The sequence below is a fragment of the Tamandua tetradactyla genome, chromosome 17 (genome assembly GCF_023851605.1).
Source record: "Tamandua tetradactyla isolate mTamTet1 chromosome 17, mTamTet1.pri, whole genome shotgun sequence".
NCBI classification, from domain to species: domain Eukaryota; kingdom Metazoa; phylum Chordata; class Mammalia; order Pilosa; family Myrmecophagidae; genus Tamandua; species Tamandua tetradactyla.
Window position 1 is genome coordinate 25991325 of NC_135343.1, and position 21348 is coordinate 26012672.

General features: G+C 38.5%; 1 protein-coding gene across 2 annotated transcripts in view; it reads right to left on the minus strand.

The window, feature by feature from the left end:
• ASB3 (ankyrin repeat and SOCS box containing 3) overlaps positions 1-21348 on the minus strand; it is a 173761-nt gene that overhangs the window by 91136 nt on the left and 61277 nt on the right. For both annotated transcript variants that reach the window (XM_077134213.1, XM_077134214.1), the window contains exon 3: positions 3048-3206. In XM_077134213.1, the coding sequence (XP_076990328.1) occupies positions 3048-3206 (159 nt within the window). The remainder of the gene's footprint in view (positions 1-3047; positions 3207-21348) is intronic.

Consider the following 21348-nt stretch of genomic DNA (forward strand, 5'->3'; position numbering starts at 1 on the left):
GGTGGAACAGCTGAAATCCCACACAGAACTGTAACTCTCCCAAGCATAGAGGCCGGTGCCCATCCCCCATGAACATAGCAGGTTGGCTCCCCGAGGGGAAAAGAAACAGACTTTACTAGTAGCAAGGAGTTAGCTCAATCAAGCTCCAATTGCAGAATTAACAAATTCTGACCTCTGAAAACAGGCCCCAAGCACAGATAAACCTGGAGTAAGCACTAAAGGAACCAGGAGCTTTCATCCCAGCAGAAAGGGGGCAGGGCCAATGGAATAAAAAAAAATTAATAGAAAAAAAAAGGCTTTTTGAGTTAGCACAAAATACTAGAAAAGGACTGGACCACAAGAAAAGGGGGTACACAGAGCCTGGGAACATAGAGAGCCACTTATCAAGTCCAGCTCTTATTTGGCAAGCACGTGTTCAGCTCTAAAAAGGCTTTGGTTTTTTTTCAAACTTCTTAACACCTCATGAGGTAGAAATGCAAACACTCTCAGGCTCCAGCACTGGCCCAGGCAAGAGCAGAATCGAGGCATATTTGAGAGACAAAGTAACTAGTCAAGTGAATGGGATGAATTCCCTAAAGTGTGTATCTTCCCCAAGAAAAGGGCTAGGGGGCCACGCTCAAGTGGAGGTTCTCCTTCAGGGAATTCAGGCCCCAGGGACTAGAAAATAGAAGCAGCCTAAGCCCACCTACTACCTCAGCTTTGCTCTCAACCACGTGCCTGACAGGGAGAAGCTCCTGAAATTAAAGGTTCCTCATCACTTTAAGCTGGTGAGGAGCTGTGGGCTGACAAGTGCCACATGCTAGGCAGGAAAAGAAAAGCACAGAGTCTAGAGGCTTAATAGGAAAGTTTGAAAAACTGCTGGTTCTCACCCTCATGGAAACTTGAAACTGGCTATTTTCTACTCCTGAGTTGTGTGCCTGTCTGGTCTGGGAAAATGGGACTATGCTCAATAATATTTGAGGAAACTCTCCTCAAGAAAAAGGTTCCATATAAGCAGGGCAATAACCAGAAAAAGAAGAGAGAAAAAATTCTGACGAATTAAACAGAACCTATGATAAAGGTCTAGAATAAGTTGAACTGAATGTCAAAGAACAGTCAGAGAACAAAGCCATTCAAGAAAACTGTAGGTAAAAGAGTGAAAAAAAAAAAAAAACCCTCCAGAATAAATAATTAAGGAAATCAAATGCCTAGACACCAACAAAAAAATGACTCACACTAGGAAAACCAAAGATATGGTCCAGTCAAAGGAATAAACCAACATTTCAAATGAGATACAGGAGTTGAAACAACTAATTCAGGATGTTCAAACAGACATGTAAAATCTCATTAAAAATCAAAATGAACAAATTGAGGGAGGATATAAAGAAGAATTCGAAAGTTTGAAAAAGCAAATCAGAACTTATGAGAATGAAAGGCACAATAGAAGAGATGGAGAAAAAAATAGCGAAAACCTACAACAATAGATCTGAAGAAGTAGAAGAAATGATTAGTGAACTAGAGGACAGGACATCAGAAACCCGACACACAAAAGAAAACATACGGAAAAGAATGGAAAAATATGAGCAGAGTCTCATATTCATGACAACATGAAGTTCATGCATATATGTGTTATGGGTGTCCTAAAAGGAAAAGAGAAGGAAAAAGGAGCAGAAAGACTAATGGAGGAAACAATCACTGAAAATTTCCCATCTCTTATGTAAGAAATGAAATTACAGATGCACGAAGAGCAGCATACTTCAAACAGAATAGATCCAATTAGACCTACTCCAAGACAGTTACTAATCAGACTGTCAAAAGTCAAAGACAAAGAGAGACTTTTGAAGCAGCAAGAGAAAAGCGATCCATCACATACAAGGGAATTTCAATAAGACTACATGTGGCTTTCTCAGCAGGAACCATGGAGGCAAGAAGGCAGTGGTATGATATATTTAAGATTCTGAAAGAGAAAAACCACCAACCAAGAATTCTATATCTAGAAAAAGTGTCCTTCAAAAATGAGGAGGTGATTAGAGAACAATCATGTATAAAATGCAGGGTTCCCATACACTACTCTATTTAAAATACCTTACCTTGACATGGAATATTTGTTGCAATTGCTGATAGCCCATTTTTATAACTGTACTATTAACTATAGTATGTGGTTTAACACTATTAACTATAGTATATGGTTTAATTTAGAGTTCACTTTATTTATACTGTAGTTCCAAGGATTTTTAAAAATTTTTGTTACAATCAAACATTTACCCTTTTAATTGCATTCACATTTTTAAAAATTTTTATTGCTACAATTAAACATCTCCCATTTTAGTCACATTCACATTTTTCAAAATTTTTATTGTTACAATTGAACACTTTCCCTTTTAATCATATTCAGATATATATTTCAATGCTATTAATTATGTTCACAGTGTTGTCCTACCATCACCACCACCCATTATCAAAACATTTCTGTCATTCTGAATAGGAACCCTGCACATTTTAGCCTTAACTTCCCATTCCCTATCCCCACTGCATCCCCTGGTAACCCAAGACAGCGATTAGAAATGTGCCATTTAGAATTCGGCTGTCATCCTTAAGGAATTAAAAAATAGTCCATAACTGAAGAAGTCTGACTAGTGATTAATATAGACAGCAAATTAACTGGCATTAAAGAATAATTTCCTTCATAAAACCTTCTTAATTTCCTAATGCCAAGAAAAGCAAACATAAAACATTCAAAAGTAACCTTGTAACTATTTCTATAATTTAAGCACTACCTATGTAGTCTCCAGAACTACATAAATCAAAACAATAATAGTGACTGCAATTCAGAACAGCTTTTACAACTTTAAATAAACATTTAACGATACTCCCAGATGCTATCACTTTAACGGTGGAAAACAATGTGAAAATTTAAAAATATCTTTTCACTTTTACAATCAAAGATATGGATGTTCTATATTTACTAAAAGAACACATGTAAGTACAACAGCTTGGAGGAAAATTAAATTAAGTTTCTTTAATGAAAAATGAAAAATTGGATCTATATCACAAATAGCATACATTACCTAAAAACAATGGCGTTGTTTCCTCTAAAGTGGGTGCATTAGGATCTGCTCCAGCTTCTAAAAGAATCTTTATGATCTTCCAATGACCTTGACTTGCAGCAAGATGTAGTGCACAGAAGCCCTCAAAAGTCTTTGTCTTAATGTAGTTTTCAGTTGTATCTACAGAAAGAAGAATATTACTACTATTTCTTGGGTTTAAAAAGCAAAGACACCTATAGTCAACAGTAACATTATAATATGCTTCCACTAAGTGTAACAAAAGCATTATGCTAAAATTAAATGTCAAGAAGGTGGGGAGTATGGGGGAGGTGTATGGATTCTTTGTGGAAGAAAAGAAAATGTCTTCACATAGATTATGGAGGCAAATGCATATCTATATACTTAGGATGGACAGCATAATAGGCAAATTAAACTGTTTAAAAATGAACAGAGAGAAACAAGTGCTAGAGAAAATGCAGAGAAAGAGATGTACCTATTCAGCATTGGTAGGGAAATCGAGAGGTGCAGGCCCTTGGAGGGCAGTGGTTCCACAGCAAGCTAGGGGTGGGGTTACCATATGATCCTGAAACCCCATTGCTCAGTATATACTTGGAGGAACTGAGTGTGCAGACATGAATGGACATTTGCACACCAATATTTATGGCAACAGCGTTTGCAATTCACAATGGATGAAGGGTAAAACGATTGAGGAATGGAAGGGGAAACACACAAGGGATTATTCAAGTGATCACAAGAAGTAATGAAGTTGTGAGGCATGCAACTAGGTGATTGAACCTTAAGGACTGTATGTTGAATGAAATGTCAGAAACAAAAAGACAAATATTATCATGCCTCATTCATACGGACTAACTATAATATAAAAATGAACTGAAGTCAAGAGCATGTGTTATCAGGGTGGGGCCTACTGTAAAGGGTCCTAGATTGTAAGCTCTTACACCAGTAACATACATTCAGAAGTTGTAACTATTATTTCTAAATTATGAGATACTGAGCTGTTTGTATATAACCTTGTCATTTCAAGAAACTTCAGGTAATTTATGTGACATCTGAGACTCAGAGTTAGAGCTCTGAAACTATGAAAGTCATAAATACCCTATAGAGGAAGTGTTTAAAAAGTTGAAAAGGGGCTCAGACTTCGACTAAAGATATAAAGGAAGCTAACTGGATAGGACTAAGGTAGATCAGAATACAGGGATGATCTCGTCCATATTTTAAAACTTCAACTTCTGTGTGAGACCAAAAGGAGATATGTTAATTTGATGCAAAATTTATATTTTGGGTAGAGCATTAAATAATTTAATTTGTATGGTCAGTTTAGTTGAACACCATAAGCACTGGAATCTTGAATAGGATGTGAGATTTGGTTGGTTGATGCCCCAATACATATCAGAGTAATTTGGGCAGTGAATAAAGAAATATTTGCAAAGTTCCCTTTGGGTACCAAGGGGAAAGGAGGAAATATTCAACTTCCCCATTTGGAGAATTTCTGATATTCTCACAAGCAGTGGGGACAACCAAATCAACAGGTCGAGCCCTCAATCTTGGGGTTTGCCCCTATGAAATTTCCTCCTGCAAAGGCTAAGCTTACTTAAAATTATGCCTAAGAGTCACCCCACAGAGAATTTCTTTTGTTGTTCAGATGTGGCCACTTTCTCTAAGCCAACTCAGCAGGTAAACTCACTGCCCTCCCCTCCTATGTGGGGCATGACTCCCAGGAGTGTTAAATCTCCCTGGCAATGTGACACAGAACTCCCAGGATTTGCTGTGACCTGGCATCATGGGGTAGAGAAAGTCTTCTTGACTAAAAGGAAGAAAAGAGAAATAAGACAAAATAAAGTTTCACTGGTTGAGAAATTTCAGAGTTGAGGGGCTATCCTGAAGGTTATTCTTATGCATTGTGTAGTTATCCCTTTTTAGTTTGTGGTATATTGGAGTAGCTGGAGAAAAGTACCTGAAACTGTTGAACTGTGTTCCAGTAGCCTTGACTCTTGAAGATGACTGTATAAAGATATAACTTTTACAATGTGACTGTGTGATTGTGAAAATACTTTGTGTCTGATGCCTCTTTTATCCAGGGTATGGACAGATGAGTAAAAAAATATGGATTAAAAAATAAATAAATAGTAGAGGGGGTAAGGGGTAAAATAAATTTGGGTAGATTAAAATATCAGTGGTCAATGAAAGGGAGGGGTGGGGATGTGTTACACATGAGTTTTTTCTTTTTGTTTCTTTTTCTGGAGTGATACAAATGTTTTAAAAAACAATCATAGTGATGAAATACAACTATATGATGCTATAATGAGCCAATGATTATACACCATGTGTGTGAAGATTTGTCAAATAAAAATATTTTTTAAAAAGTAAAGACTCTAAGAGGAATTTAAGGAAATATTAAAATGTAAGTAACATGTAATCATTTCTACTTTCTCTCCCTGCCTCTCATGTCTGTAGCCTAACTCACTGTTCTCCCTTCCCCCTCTCATCAGAAACCTCCCGTCTCAGTAGCTTATCTCAAAACTACAAGCCTTCCTGTTATTCTGTCCTTGCCTCTAGCTATCTTCTGCCGCCCTTGCCTAGCAACTACCTTTTAGCTTGTGTAATTGGCTCTCCGAACCCCCTACCCTCTCCCCGACGCCCCCCCCCGTGCAACTGTTATAACCTGAGCTCCCTGGAGCCTCGGGGTCTTTTGTGCACTTGAGCCCCCTCAGTACTTATAGCTCATACCATGTAACAATAAAGAAGCTTTGTGCTGATTAATTGGCCTTTGGCTCAAGTCCTTCAGTCCCCTAGCTGAGACGGCTAGGTTCCGCTTACCTCAGGTTAACACCCAGCGAGCTCGCCCCCTCTCACCCAGTGGTCTGGCCGCGAGGCAGCCTGGCTGCGGCTATCCCGGCATAACATGAATAAGGTAACTCAAAATATGTTTAATATTATCTAGAAAATCAGGAAAAGGTTCTATAGGGATCACAGTCTGAACAGCTGCTTGGTATTCTTAACTCAAAAATTCTGCCCACTTCTCATTCTCTCAGTTTTGGTGAGTTAAGGTAGGAAAGTAGTAAAAGTTGGAAGGTAATATGAAAGCAAGATCTGAGGAAACTGTAGCATCAAGCACACTAAAGCCAGATTTATCAAAACGTTAATAAATTAGATTTTTTTATTTCTAAATGTCCAAGAGGAAACAGTCTCATCTCTAGATGAGAACTACACCCATGTAGCTTTCTTTCTAATTTTGTTTTGAATATGAGAAGTTATAGATTTACAGAAAAAAATCATGCAGAAAATACAGTGGTTTCCATATATCCCCTCAAGAAAATAGTTTTCCCTATTATTAACACTCTTCATCAGTGTGGTAACTTTGTTACAATTTAAGAAAGAATATAACTATAATTACACCATTAACAAAAGCCCAGAGTTTATATTAAACTATATAACATACACATACATGTTGTACAGTCCTTACCTTACACCCTTTACAAACACTAACTCAAATTGGATCAAACTCCTAAATATAAGAACCAATACCATAAACCTTCTAGAAGAAAATGTAGGGAAATATCTTCAAGACCTAGCAACAGGAGGTAGCTTCCTAAACTTTAAATCCAAAGCACAAACAACAAAAGAAAAAAAATAGAACTCCTAGAAATCAAATGCTCTGGGGCCTCAAAACTTTGTCAAAAAGGTAAAGAGGCAGCCAACTCAACAGGAGAAAATATTTGGAAATCACACATCAGATAAAGGTTGATATCCTGTATGCATAAAGAAATCATACAACTCAACAACAGAAGAACAAACAATCCAATTATAAAATGGGTTAAAGATACTGTTCTAGTTTGCTAGCCGCTGGAATGCAATATACCAGAAACAGAATGGCTTTTAAAGGCGGGAATTTAATAAGTTGCTCGTTTACAGTTTTAAAGCCAAGAAAATGTCCCAATTAAAACAAGTCTATAGAAATGTTCAATCAAAGGCATCCATCCAGGGAAAAATACCTTGGTTCAAGAAGGCCGATAAAGTTCAGGGTTTCTCTCTCAAGTGAGAAGGCACAGTCAGGGCTTCTCTCTCATCTGGAAGGGCACATGGCAGACACAGCGTCATCTGCTAGCTTTCTCTCCTGGCTTTTGGTTTCATAAAGCTCCCCGAGAGGCGTTTTCCTTCTTCACCTCCAAAGGTCACTGGCCCATGGACTCTGCTTTGCGATGCTGCAGCATTCTCCGCTTTCTTAGAATCTCCTTCATTCTCCACAATGTTTCCGCTTTTATAGAAACTTATCAGAACCACCCAAATGGGTGGAGACACGCCTCTACCTAATCCAGATTAACAACCACTCTTGATTAAATCACATCTCCAGGGAGATGATCTGATTACAGTTTCAAGCATACAGTGCTGAATAGGGATTAGAAGAAGTGGCTGCCTTTACAAAATGAGATTAGGATTAAAACATGGCTTTTCTAGGGTCCATACATCCTTTCAAACCAGCACAGATATGAACAGACATTTTTCTGAAAAGCAAATACAGAAGGCTCAAAAGTGCATGAAGAGATGTTCATTTTCACTGTATACGGGAAATGCAGATCAAGACTACAATGAGATACCACCTCATACCTATAAGAATGGCTGCTATTAAACAACAGAAAACTACAAATATTGGAGAGGATGTGGAGAAATTGGGACACTTATGCACTGCTGGTGAGAATGTATAATGGAACACCTGCTATGGAAAACAGTCTGGCAGTTCCTCAGAAAACTAAATATTGAGTTGCCCTATGACCTAGTAATTCCACTACTCAGTATACACCCAGAAAAGCTGAAATCAGTGACACAGACATTTGTACATTGATGCTCACAGCAGCACTATTCACAGTCACCAAAAGATGGAAACAATCCAAGTGCCCATCAACAGACAAGTGGGTTAACTATATATATATATATATATATATATATATATATACACACACACACTACGGAATATTATGCAGCAATAAGACAAAACGACATCCTGAACATTAGAAAAGCCATATTTTAATTCTAATCCCATTTTATAAAGGCTGTCATTTCTTCTAATCCCTATTTAGTACTGTGTGCTTTAAACTTTAATTAGATATCTCCCTAGAGATGTGACTCAATCAAGAATGGTGGTTAAACTGAATTAGGCAGAGATGTGTCTTCACTCATTCTAGGTGGGTCTTGATTACTTTACTGGAATCCTATTAAAGAGGAAACATTTTGGAGAAAGAGGAAGATTCAGAGAGAGCAGAGAAGAATGACAAAGCCACAAGAAAGCCACAACAGAGAATGCCTCAGAATCACAAAGCAGAGAATCGACCAGCCAGCAACTTTTGGAGATGAAGAAGGAAAACGACTCCCAGGGAGCTGGAGAGGAAGCCAGCAGATGACACCATGTTCACCATGTGCCCTTTCAGCTGACAGAGAAACCCTGACCATGTTTGCCATGTGCCTTTTCACTTGAGAGAGAAACCCTGAATTGGCCTTCTTGAATCAAGGCATCTTTCCCTGGATGCCTTTGATTGGACATTTCTATAGACTTATCTTAATTGGGACATTTCAATGGCCTAAGAACTGTTAACTTGCAATTTATTAAATTCCCGTTTTTGAAAGCCATTCCATTTCTTGTATATTGCATTCCGGCAGCTAGCAAACTAGAGCAGGGGCCTAGAGATACACAGAAGCTTAAGATGGGTTTGCTTATGAGGTTGAACTTAATTGTAAGGGAATAGATAAAACTGAAAGCAGTTCTCTAGTGGGTCTACAAGTAATGTTACCATATGAAAGGTGAACAAGATTGAAACAGGTTATATAGACACATGCATCCCACCAATTAACACTACAAATGTAAATAATCTCTTGGATGAACTACTGCAAAGGTATGAATCTTATACAAAGAGTGTATAATTTCGGGGTATGGGGGGAAATGTTATTGCATGCTATGGGCTATGTTTAATAGGAAACCATCAACAATACCACAGCAACACCAGGGGTAAATAATGGGAGGAAGGACAAGAGTCAAAGGGAGGTTTGGATTTTCTATTTGGTGAGGGTGTGTTTATTGGTTATCTTTCTCTTGGGAACAATGAAATTATCTAAAATTGACAGTGCTGATGGACTGTTGACTTTGGACATTATACATGATGCCCAGTTAATGGAGGTGACTAAAGGATGCACTGACTGATAAGTAGATTGGCAAACGATGGTGTATACATATGATCGAATATTGTACTGCAACAAAAAGGAACAAATTTGTGAGGCATGCAGTAAGGCAAATGAACCTGTGGGACATTTAGTGAGGCAAAATAAGCCAGAAACAAAAGAGCAAATATTGTATGATCCCATTTAAAAGATACTTATTCAAAAACTAGGGCTTAGACTGTAAGCTCTTATGGCAGTCACATTTAGTCCAGAGTAGCAATTGTTACTTCTGGATTTTGAGGGACTGTTTTATATATGTATAGCATGGTATTTGGAGATAAGAATGAAGCCAATCAGGTCAGAATTAAGGTAATGCAGAATACAGGGGTAAGGAAGACATTGCCTGTATTTTAGAACTTCACCTACTCTTTGAGACCAAAGGAAGAAAGTTTTATTATGTCCAGAACCTAAATTTTCTGTAGCACATAATCTAACTCAACCTGTTTGGATAGATCATTTAAACAATCCAAACACAGGGAGACCAGAATAAGAATGAGAGCCTTTAATCCTGTATGGCTTCATGTAATGCATGGATACATCCCAGAGTATATTAAGCAGATAATCAAAAAGTACTGGCAAAGTCTCTTGAGGGATGGGAGAAAAATTATGGAACTATTACACTTTACCACTGGAGAAATCCCAAATACTGTACCAACACTGGGGACACCCAAATCAATAGGACAAACCCTTGATCTTAAGGCTTGCTCTTGTGAAGCTTATGTATGTAGTGGAATAAGCTTAACCTACCTATAGGTAGGCCTTGAGTCACCTCCAAAGGACCTCAGATGTGGCCTCTCTCTAAGCCCAACTCTCCAAGTGAAATCACTGCTTTCCTCCCTACGTGGGAAATGATATCCAGGGATAAAAATCTCCCTGGCAGTGTGGGAGATGACTCCCAGGGATGAGCCTGGTCCTGGCACCAATATGGTTTCTAATACAATTCTTCAATTTAAAAAAAAACAGGAATCCTTGGATAAATAGATGATTCTTAGACTGGAGCTGGAAGTAGATAAGATGACCCTGTAATGCCAGATAGTAAGAAAGTGCTTATGATTCATCAATCATGCATCTTCTTTGTATTTCCACATAAATGTTTCTAGCAGCTTTATTATTAATTGCCCAAAATTGGTAGAGACTAAGATGCCCTTAAATAGGTGAATGTATAAGCAAACTATGTCATAGCAATAGTATGTTATTCAATAACAGAAAAGCATGAGCTATGAAGCCAGTCAAACACACGGGTATATCTTAATGCGTGGTTTTAAGTGAGAGAAGCCATTCTGGAAAGGCTAACATACTGTAGAATTCATTTATATGACATTCTGAAAAAGAAAAACAATAGAGGGAGTGCACAGATCAGTAGTTTTCAGGGGTTGGGAGGACTGAGTTGAGGGTTTGAATAGATAAAGCACAGGGGATTTTTTTAAAGCAATAAAATTATTGTGCACAATATTATAATGGTGACTATATTATCAAAATTCACCACCTGTGTGTTTCCAAATATTGCCTCCCATTGAGCAGGCTGCCTTTTTACTTTCTTAATAATAAAGCTGCTAGAAACATCTACGTGGAAATGTGTTTTCAAATCAGCTGGACAAATACGCAGATGCATGACTGATGAATCATATAATAAAACAATATTTAGCTTTGTAAGAAACTGTCAAATTTTCTTGCAAAGTGGCATACTACTTTGCATTTCCATCAACGTGAATGACAGTTCCTGTTGCTCACATCCTCATCAGCAATTTGGATTTTCATTTGGGGGGGATTTTAGCCATTCTAATGGGTGTGTGGTTGTATCTCAGTGTTTTAATTTACATTTCCCTAATCACAAATGATGTTGAGCATCTTTTTATATGCTTATTTGTCATCTGTATATTTTATTAGGTGACCTGTCTCTTCAGATCTCTTGCCCATTTTTAAATTTAGTTGTTCATTTTCTTATTATTGAGTTTTAGATTTTCTTTATATAATTTGCAAATAAATCCTTTATCAGATGCGCAATTTGCAAACATTTTCTCCAATTTTGTTATGTTAGTTCTTTTACCAAGGATTTTTATCTAAAGCAGAAGCCTTAATATTTATAAACCTATCTATTTATTCTTTCATAGACTGATCTCTTGGTTTGTATCCAAAATCTCCTCACAAAATACAGGGTCTAGTGGATTTCCACCTCTATTTTGTTCTCGAATTTTAGGTAGAATTGACATTTTAACTATATTTAGTCTTCCAGTCCATGAACACGGTATGCCCTTCCATTTATTTAGGTCCTCTGGGATTTCTTTTAGCAATTTCTTGCAGTTTTCTGAATGTAGGTCTTTTGTATCCTTAGTTAAATTTATTCCTAAATATCTTATTCTTTTTGTTGCAATTGTGAATGGGATTTTTTTCTTGATTTCCTCCTTAGATTGCTCACTACTAGTGAATGGAAACACTACTGATTTCTGAGTGCTGCTCTGTACCCTGCCACTTTGCTGTACTCATTTATTAGCTCAAGTAGCTTTGCTGTGGATTTGGGGGGCAGGGGGGAGTTTCAATATATAGTATCATATTATCTGCAAACAGCAAGACTTTTACTTCTTCCTTTCCAATCTGGATGCCTTGTATTTTTTTTTTTTTTTTTTTGGTCTAATTGCTCAGACTAGAACTTCCAACACAATGTTGAACAACAATGGTGACAGTGGTATCCTTGTTGTGTTTCTGATCTTAGAGGGAAATCTTCAGTCTTTCCCCATTGAAGATGATGCTAGCAGTGGGTTTTTCATAAATCCCCTTTATCATGTTGAGGAAGGTCCCTTCTATTCCTATCCTTTGAAGTGTTTTCAACAAGAAAGGATGGTGAAATTCATCAAAAGACTTTCCTGCATCAATCGAGATCATCACGTGGTTTTTCTGCTTTGATCTGTTGATATGGTGTATTACATTGATTGATTTTCTTATGTTGAATCATGCTTGCATACCTGGAATAAATCCCATTTGGTCATGGGGCATAATTCTTTTCATGTGTTGCTGGATTCACTCTGCAAGAATTTTGTTGTATTCATTATAGATTGGTCCATAATTTTCTTTTCTTGTAGTATCTTTGTCTGGCTTTGGTATGAGGGTGGTGTTGGTGAAATAGAATGAATTAGGTAGTCTTCTCTCCTCTTTAATTTTTTTGAAGCATTTGAGTAAGACTTGTACTAATGCTTTCTTGAATGCTTGGCAGAATTCACATGTGAAGTCATCTGGTCCTGGACTTTTCTTTTTTTGTGAGCTAATGGATGACTGATTCAATCTCTTTACTTGTGATGGGTTTGTTGAGGTCATCTGTTTCTTCTCAAGTCAATGTTGGTTATTCATGTCTTTCTAGGAAGTTGTCTATTCCATCTACATTGTCTAGCTTATTGGCATATAGTTGCTCGTAGTATCCTCTCATTACCTCCTTTATTTCTGCAGGGTCAGTGGTTCTGTCTACTCTTCCATTTCTCATTTTATTTAATTGCATCCTCTTTTTCTTTTTGTCAGTCTTCCTAAGGATTCATCAATTTTATTGATTTTCTCAAAGAATCAACTTCTAGTTTTGTTGATTTTCTCAATTGCTTTCATGTTCTAAATTTCATTTATTTCTGCTCTAATCTTTCCTTTTGCTTGCTTTCCTTTTGCTTGCTTTGGTGTTAATTTGCTATTCCTTCTCTAGTTCTTTCAAGTGAAAACTTAATTTCTCGACTTTTGCTCTTTCTTCTTTTTTGATATAGGCATTTAAGGCAATAAATTTTCCACTTAGCACTGCTGCCTTTGCTGCATTCCATAAATTTTGATATGGTGTGTTTTCATTTTCATTTGTCTCAAGATATTTACTGATTTCTCTTGTAATTTCTTCCTTGGCCCACGGGTTGTTTAAGAGTATGCTGTTGAGAGACTTCCAGGCCAAGATGGTGGCTGTGCTGGTTTGAAAGGAAGTATGCCCCCTAAGAAAAGCCATGTTTTAATATAAATCCCATTTCATAAAGGTAGAATAATCTCTATTCAATACTGTATGTTTGAAACTGTAATGAGATCATCTCCCTAGGTGATGTGATTTAGTCAAGAATGGTTGTTAAACTGGATTAAGGGACGACATGTCTCCAACCTTTGGGTGGGCCTTGATTAGTTTCTGAAGTCCTATAAAAGAGGAAATACTTTGGAGAATAAGGGATTCAGAGGGAGCAGAGAATGCTGCAGCACCACGAAGCAAAGAGTCCATTGGATATGAAGAAGGAAAACGCCTCCCAGGGAGCTTCATGAAGCCAGAAGCCAGGAGAGAAAGCTAGCAGATGACGCTGTATTCACCACGTGCCCTTCCAGCCGAGAGAGAAGCCCTGTGTTTGCCATGTGCCGTCTCACTTGAGAGAGAAACCCTGAATTTCACCAGCCTTCTTGAACCAAGGTATCTTTCCATGGATGCCTTTGATTGGACATTTCTATAGACTTGTTTTAATTGGGGCATTTTCTCAGCCTTAGAACTGTAAACTAGCAACTCATTAAATTCCCCTTGTTAAAAGCCATTCTGTTTCTGGTATATGGCATTCCGGCAGCTAGCAAACTAGAACAGAGGCCTAACAATGTGCATGTTGTACTTCGTCCTCCAGAATAACTACTAAATAACCAGAAACAGTACAGCACAGCTCCTAGGCCGATGTCAGTGACTGGAAAAACAGCGTACCCCAGTCTGGACCAGCTGGACCAGCTACGAGTCCTCCCACAGAACCGTGAGTTCCCCAAGCCATGATGGCCAGTGCCCCTCCCCCACAGGCTGCTTCCCAGAGGGGAAAGGAAAGAGACTTTACCCTGCAGGGGTGTAGCCCAACCAAATGCCAATTGTGGAATTAATTAACAAATTCTGACTACGAAAAATAGGCCCCCAGCTTAGGTGACCCTGGTCAAAGCAGAAGTTGCTTATTTTGCCCCAGTGCCAAGGGGGCAGGGCTGATGGAAAAAGGGGAAAAAAATGGAAGGAAACAGGTTTCTGTGGCTGTGTTTCTACAAAGGCTTGACTGCCTTTGGATACAGCAGCAAGACTTCTCAGGCTGCAACTGCCCCAGGCATAGGCAAAAACAAGCTCGTTTGGGGGCTTGTCTGGAGCTTGTGCCTTTCCCAGGGGAGGGGTGAAGCCCAACTCAGGTGGAATCCCTCCCTCAAAGATGTCAGACACCAGGGCTTGGTAATTGGAAGCCATTAAAACCAGCCTACAACCTCTCCTCTGTCTCCACCATTCCCCAGCAGGGAGAGTCTGCCAAAGTTAAAGGTACCGCATCATCTTATGCTGGTGGGATCTGCAGGCAGACAAGCACCACATACTGAGCAGGATAAGAAAAACAGAGCCCAGAGACTTCACAGGAAAGTCTTTCAACCTGCTGAGTTTCACCCTCAGGGGAAACTGATGCAGGTGACTCTTTCCTCCTGATAGGAGACCAGTTTGGTCTGGGAAAATCTGGCTGGGGTCTATAATACGTAAGGAGACCCTCCTAAGGGTGGGGGGGGGAGAATGGCACCATACAAGCAGGGCAAGAAACAAGAAAACAAGAACTGAAAAATTCCCCTCTGTTAAACAAAACTTAAGCTAGAGGTCCAGATAAAGTTGAACTGAATGTCAAAGAACAGACAGACAAATTCATCCAGCAAGAAAACCCTAGGTAAAAGAAGTGGAAGCAATCTCCAGAATAAACTAATTAAGGTAATTAAATGCCTAGACACCAGTAAAAAATAACAAATCACACTAGGAAAACTGAAGATATGGCCCAGTCAAAGGAACAAACCAACAATTCAAATGACATACAGGAGCTGAAACAATTAATTCAGAATGTACAAACAGACATGGAAAACCTCATCAAAAAGCAAATGAGGGAAGATATAAAGAAGGCAAGGAATGAACAAAAAGAAGAAAGCAAAAGTCTGAAAAAACAAATCACAGACTTATGGGAATGAAAGGCATGGCAGAAGAGATGAAAAAAAAATGGAAACCTACAATGGTAGATTTCAAGAGGCAGAACATAGGATTAGTGAACTGGAGGATGGAACATCTAAAATCCAACAAGAAAAAGAAAATATAGGGGGAAAAATGGAAAAATATGAGCAGGGACTCAGGGAATTGAATGACAATATGAAACACATGAATATACGTATTATGGGTGTCCCAGAAGAAGAAGAGAAGGGAAAAGGAGGAAAAAAACTAATGGAGGAAATTATCACTGAAAATTTCCCAACTCTTATGAAAGATTTGAAATTACAGATACAAGAAGTGCAGTGTGCCCCAAAGATCCAAACAGACGAACTCCAAGACATTTACTAATCAGAAGGTCAGAGGTCAAAGAGAAAGACAGAATCTTGAAAGCAGCAAGAGAAAGGCAATCCATCACCTACAAGGGAAGCCCAATAAGACTATGTGTAGATTTCTCAGCAGAAACCATGGAGGCAAGAAGACAGTGGGATGATATATTTAAATTACTAAAAGAGAAAAACCGCCAACCAAGAATTCTATATCCAGCAAAATTGTCCTTCAAAAACAAGGGAGAAATTAAAACATTTTCAGACAAAAAAATCACAGAGAGAATTTGTGACCAAGAGACCAGCTATGCAAGAAATACTAAAGGGAGTGCTAGAGACAGATACGAAAAGACAGAAGAGAGAGGTGTGGAGAATAGTGTAGAAAGGAAGACTATGAGTAAAGGTAAAAAGAAGGAAAATTAGATATGACATATAAAATTCAAAAGGCAAAATAGTAGAAGAAAGTACTACCCATGCAGTAATAACACTAAATGTTAATGGATTAAACTTCCCAATCAAAAGGCATAGATTGGCAGAATGGATTAAAAAACAGGACCCATCTATAAGCTGTCTCTACTCAGAGGACATGAGGGCAGGGACACAAACGGACATTTGCACATCAGTGTTTATGTCAGCATTGTTAGCAGTTGCCAAGAGATGGAAACAGCCAAAATGTCCATCAACAGATGGGTGGCTAAACAGTTAAACTGTGGCATATGCATATGATGGAATGTTATGCAGCTGTAAGACAGAATAAAGTTATGAAGTATGAAGCAGCATGGATGGACCTTGAGGATATTATGCCGAGGGAGACTGGCCAGAAATGGAAGGACAAATACTGTATGGTCTCACTGATATGAACTGACATTAGAAAATAAACTTGGAATATTTAGTTGGCAACAGAGACCATCGGGAGATAGAGATAGGGTAAGATGTCGGGTGGTTGGAGCTGAAGGGATGCAGATTGTGCAACAGGACTGAATATAAAGACTCAGAAATGGACAACACAATACTACCTAACTGCAATACAATTATGTTAAAACACTGGATGAAGCTGCATGTGAGAATGACAGAGGGAGGAGGGCTGGGGGCATAGATAAAATCACAAACAAAGATAGACGATGAAGATTGAGATGGCATAATCTAGGAATGCCTAGAGTGTATAATGATAGTGACTAAATGTACAAACTTTAAAAAGGTGTTTTTGCATGAGGAAGAACAAAGGAATGTCATTACTGCAGGGTGCGGAAAATAGATGGTAATTAATATTTTAAAATGTCAACTTATGTATGAGACTAAAGCAAAAAAATGTTTATTTGGTACAAAATTTATATTTTGATTAGTGAATCTCCTAATACAACTTACGTAGACAGTTGGCTGAACAACATAAGTACATGGAACCTTGGGTAGGACATGAGATTTTGTTGGTTTGTCCAGAGTGATGACCCAATGAATCCCAGAGTGATTTGATCAGTGGCTGGAAAAGTATTTGCAAAGTCCCCTTCAGGGAATGGTGAGAACAGGGGAAAATTCAACCTCCCCAAGTTGAATTCTTGATATTCTCACAAGCAGTGTGGACAACTAAAGCTATAGGCTGAGCCCCCAGTCTTGGGATTTGTTCATATGAAACTTAACCCCACAAAGGATAGATCAAGCCTACTTAAAATTAGGCCCAAGATCACCCCCGAGAACCTCTTTTGTTGCTCAGATGTGGCCTCTCTCTCCAGCCAACACAACAAGCAAACTCATCACCCTCCCTGTCTTCATGGAACATGATTCCCAGGGTTGTGGACCTTCCTGGCAATGTGGGACAGAAACCCTAGAATGAGCTAAGACTCAGCATCAAGGGATTGAGAAAAACTCTAGAATGAGCTGAGACCCAGCATCAAGGGATTGAGAAAACCTTCTCGACCAAAAGGGGGAAGAGTGAAATGAAACAAAGTGTCAATGGCTGAGAGATTCCAAACAGAGTCGAGAGGTTATCCTGGAGGTTATTCTTACACATTAAGCAGATATCACCTTGCTATCCAAAACGTAATGGAGAGGCTGGAGGAAAGTGCCTGAAAATGTAGAGCTGTGTTCCAGAAGCCATGTTTCTTGATGATGATTGTATAATGATGTAGCTTTCACAATGTGACCGTGTGATTGTGAAAACCTGATGCTCCTTTTATCTACTTGTCAACAGACGAGTAGAACATATGGAATAAAAATAAACAATAGGAGGAACAAATGTTAAAATAAATTTAGTTTGAAATGCTAGTGATCAATGAAGGGGAGGGGTATGGGTATGGTATGTATATTTTTTTCTGTTTTTGTTTTATTTTTCTGTTGTCTTTTTATTTCTTTTTCTGAATTGATGCAAAAGTTCTAAGAAATGATCATAATGATGAATATGTAACTGTGATGATATTGTGAATTACTGATTATATATGTAGAACAGAATGAGCATATGTTAAGAATGTTTGTGTTTCTTTCTTGTTATTTTTTTTTATTTAAAAATTTTTTTTTTAAAAAAAGAGTATGTTGTTGAGCCTCCATGTATTTGTGAATTTTCTGGCCCTCTACCTGTTCTTGATTTCCAACTCCATTTCTTTATGACCCAAGAAAGTGTCTGTATGATTTCAATCTTTTTAAATTTATCAAGATTTGCTTTGTGACCCAGCATATGGTCTATCCTTGAGAATGGTCCATGAGCACTTGAGAAAAAAGGTGTATCCTGCTGTTGTGGGGTGTAATGTTCTATAAATGCCTGGTAAGTCTAGTTTGTCTATTGTATTATTCAAATTCTCTGTCTCTTTATTGATCCTCTGTCTAGATGTTCTGTCCATTGATGACAGTGGAGAATTGAAGTCCCCAACTATTATGGTAGATTTGTCTATTTCTCGTTTCAGTGTTCTCAATGTTTGCTTTATGTATTTTGGAGCACTCCGGTTCAGTGCCTAAATATTTATCATCGTTATGTCTTCTGTTGAATTATTCCTTTTATTAATATATAATGCTCTTCTTTGTCTCTTTAATTGTTTTACATTTTTTTAAGTCTAATTTGTTGGATATTAGTATAGCTACTCTTTCTCTTTTCTGGTCATTGTTTGCATGAAGTATCTTTTCCCAGCCTTTCACTTTCAACCTATTTTTGTCCTTAGGCCTAAAATGAGTCTCCTGTAGACAGCACATAGATGGATGTTGTTATTTAATCCATTCTGCCAGTCTATGTCTTTTGATTGGAGAGTTTAATCCATTATCATTTTGTGTTATTACTGTAAAAGCAGTACTTTCTTCTTCCATTTTGCCTTTTGGATTTTGTATGTCATATCTAATTTTTTTTCACTTTTTACCTTTACTGATGGTCTTCATTTCTACATTCTTCTCCACACCTCTCTCCTTACTTTTCCTATCTGCCCCTAGTGCTCCCTTTAGTATTTACTGCAGAGCTGGTCTCTTGATCCCAAATTGTCACAGTGATTGTTTGTCTGAAAATGTTTTAATTTCCCCCTCATTTCTGAAGGACAATTTTGCTGGATATAGACTCTTGGTTGGCAGTTTTTCTCTTTTAGAATCTTAAATATATCATACCATTGCCTTCTTGACCCCATGGTTTCTTCTGAGAAATCCACATATAGTTTTACTGACCTTCCCTTGTAAGTGATAGATTGCTTTTCTCTTGTTGCTTTCAAAATTCTCTCTTTCTCTTTGACTTTTGACAGTCTGATTAGTATGTCTCATAGTTCGTCTATTTGGATCTACTCTGTTTGATATATGCTGAACTTCTTGGATCCGTAATTCTACATCTTTCATAAGACATTGGAAATTATCAGTGATAATTTCCTCCATTAGTCCTTCCCATCCTTTTCCCTTCTGTTCTCCTTCTGGGCACCCAGAACACATATATTTGTGCACTTCATGTTGTCATTCAATTCCCTAAGACCTTGCTCATATTTTTCCATTCTTTTCCTTATGTTTTCTTTTGTGTATCAGATATCAAATGTTCAGTCCTCCAGTTCACTAAATCTTTCTTTTGTGTCTTCAAATCTATCATTGTAGGTTTCATTGTTTTTATTTGGGGGGGGGGGGGGGAAGAGTGCATGGTCCGGGAATTGAACCCAGGTCTCCCACATGAAAGGTGAGCATTCTACCACTGAACCACCCATGCACCCTCCATTGTTTATTGCATGTCTTCTACCATGCCTTTCATTCCCATTTGTTCTGTGATTTGGTTTTTCAAACTTTTGATTTCTTCTTTTTGTTTGCCCATTGCCTTCTTCATATCCTCCCTCAACTTGTTGATATAATTCTTGATGAGATTTTCGATCTCTGTTCAAACATCCTGAATTAGGTGCCTCAACTCCCATATTTATGTGAATTGCTGGTTTGTTCCTTTGACTGGGCCATATTTTTTATTTTCCTAGTATGACTCATTACTTTTTGCTGGCGTCTAGGCATTTGATTTTCTTAGTTTATTCTGGAGATTGTTTGCACTCTTACCTAGGACTTTCTTGATGGATGGCTTTGTTCTCTATCTGCTCTTTGACATTCAGTTCAATTTATTCTATACCTCTAGCATAGGTTTTCGTCAATGGATAAGAATTTCTCAGTTCTTGCTCTTCTGTTTCTTGTCCTGCCATATAGAGTCCTTTTATTTATTTATTTAGGAGAGTCAACTTAGATATTATAGACCCCCGTCAGATTTTCCCCAACTATACTGGTCTCCTCTCAGAAGGAAAGTGTCACCTCCATCAGTTTATCCTGTGTGAGACCAAGAAGGTTGGCAGATTTTCCTATGAAGCCCCTAGACTTTGTGTTTTTCTTATCCTGCCCAGTATGCGGTGCTTGTCTGTCTGTGGCTTCCCACCAGCATAAAGTGATGCAGCGCCTTTAATTTCAGCAGATTCTCCCTACTGGGGGTGTGGTGGAGAGAGAAGACAGGTTGTAGGCTGGCTTTAATTGCTTCAGTGTTCCAGACCCTGGGGTCTGAATTCCTTGAAGGAGGGATTCACCTAAGCTGGGCCCCAACCCTCTCCTGGGGAAGGCACAGCCTGCAGGGAATTAACGCCTTTCACCTCACCAGTCACTTTGTCTCTCATATACATTTAATTCCACCCTTGCTTGGGGGCAATTGGAGCCTGAGAAGTCTTGCAGTTATACCTAATGAGCTGGTAAGTAGTAGAAACAAAGGAAAAAAATTCTTTTCAGAATAGGACACCCGGGTTTGTTAATCAAAATCAAGAGCTTAAATTGGTACATTGGTCTATGTATCCCCAGGCTCTACGTGCCCCCTTCTGTTTTAGGGCTCATCCCTTTGCAGGTATTTTGTGCTGTTTGGTCCAAATAGCCTCTGTTATTTCTTTGCTTTGTTTTGTTTTTTTTCCCCATCACCCTGCTCCCTCTCTACCAGGACAAAGACTCCTAGTACCTTTAGCTCTTATTCCAGGTTTATCTGTGCTGGGGGCCTATTTTCAGTAGTCAAAATTTGTTAATTCCACAATTTCAGCTTGGTTGAACTAAAACCCTGCTGCTAGTAAAGTCTTTTCTTTTCCCTTGGGGAACCAGGCTGCAGTGCCTATGGGAGAGAGGTGCTGGCCTCCACGGCTTGGGGGACTTAGAGTTGTGTGTGGAGTCACAATTAGTTCAGCTTACCCAGACTGGTGTACTCTGTGTGTCCAGTTACTGATGTGGCCCCAGCAGTTGTTCAGTACTATTCCTGTCTATTCATTTAGCTGCTCTGGAGAACAAACCAGATTCCACACCTCAGTAAGCCACCATCTGGCTGAAGACCCCGCCATTACTTTTTAATCATCTGCTCAACATACTCTGG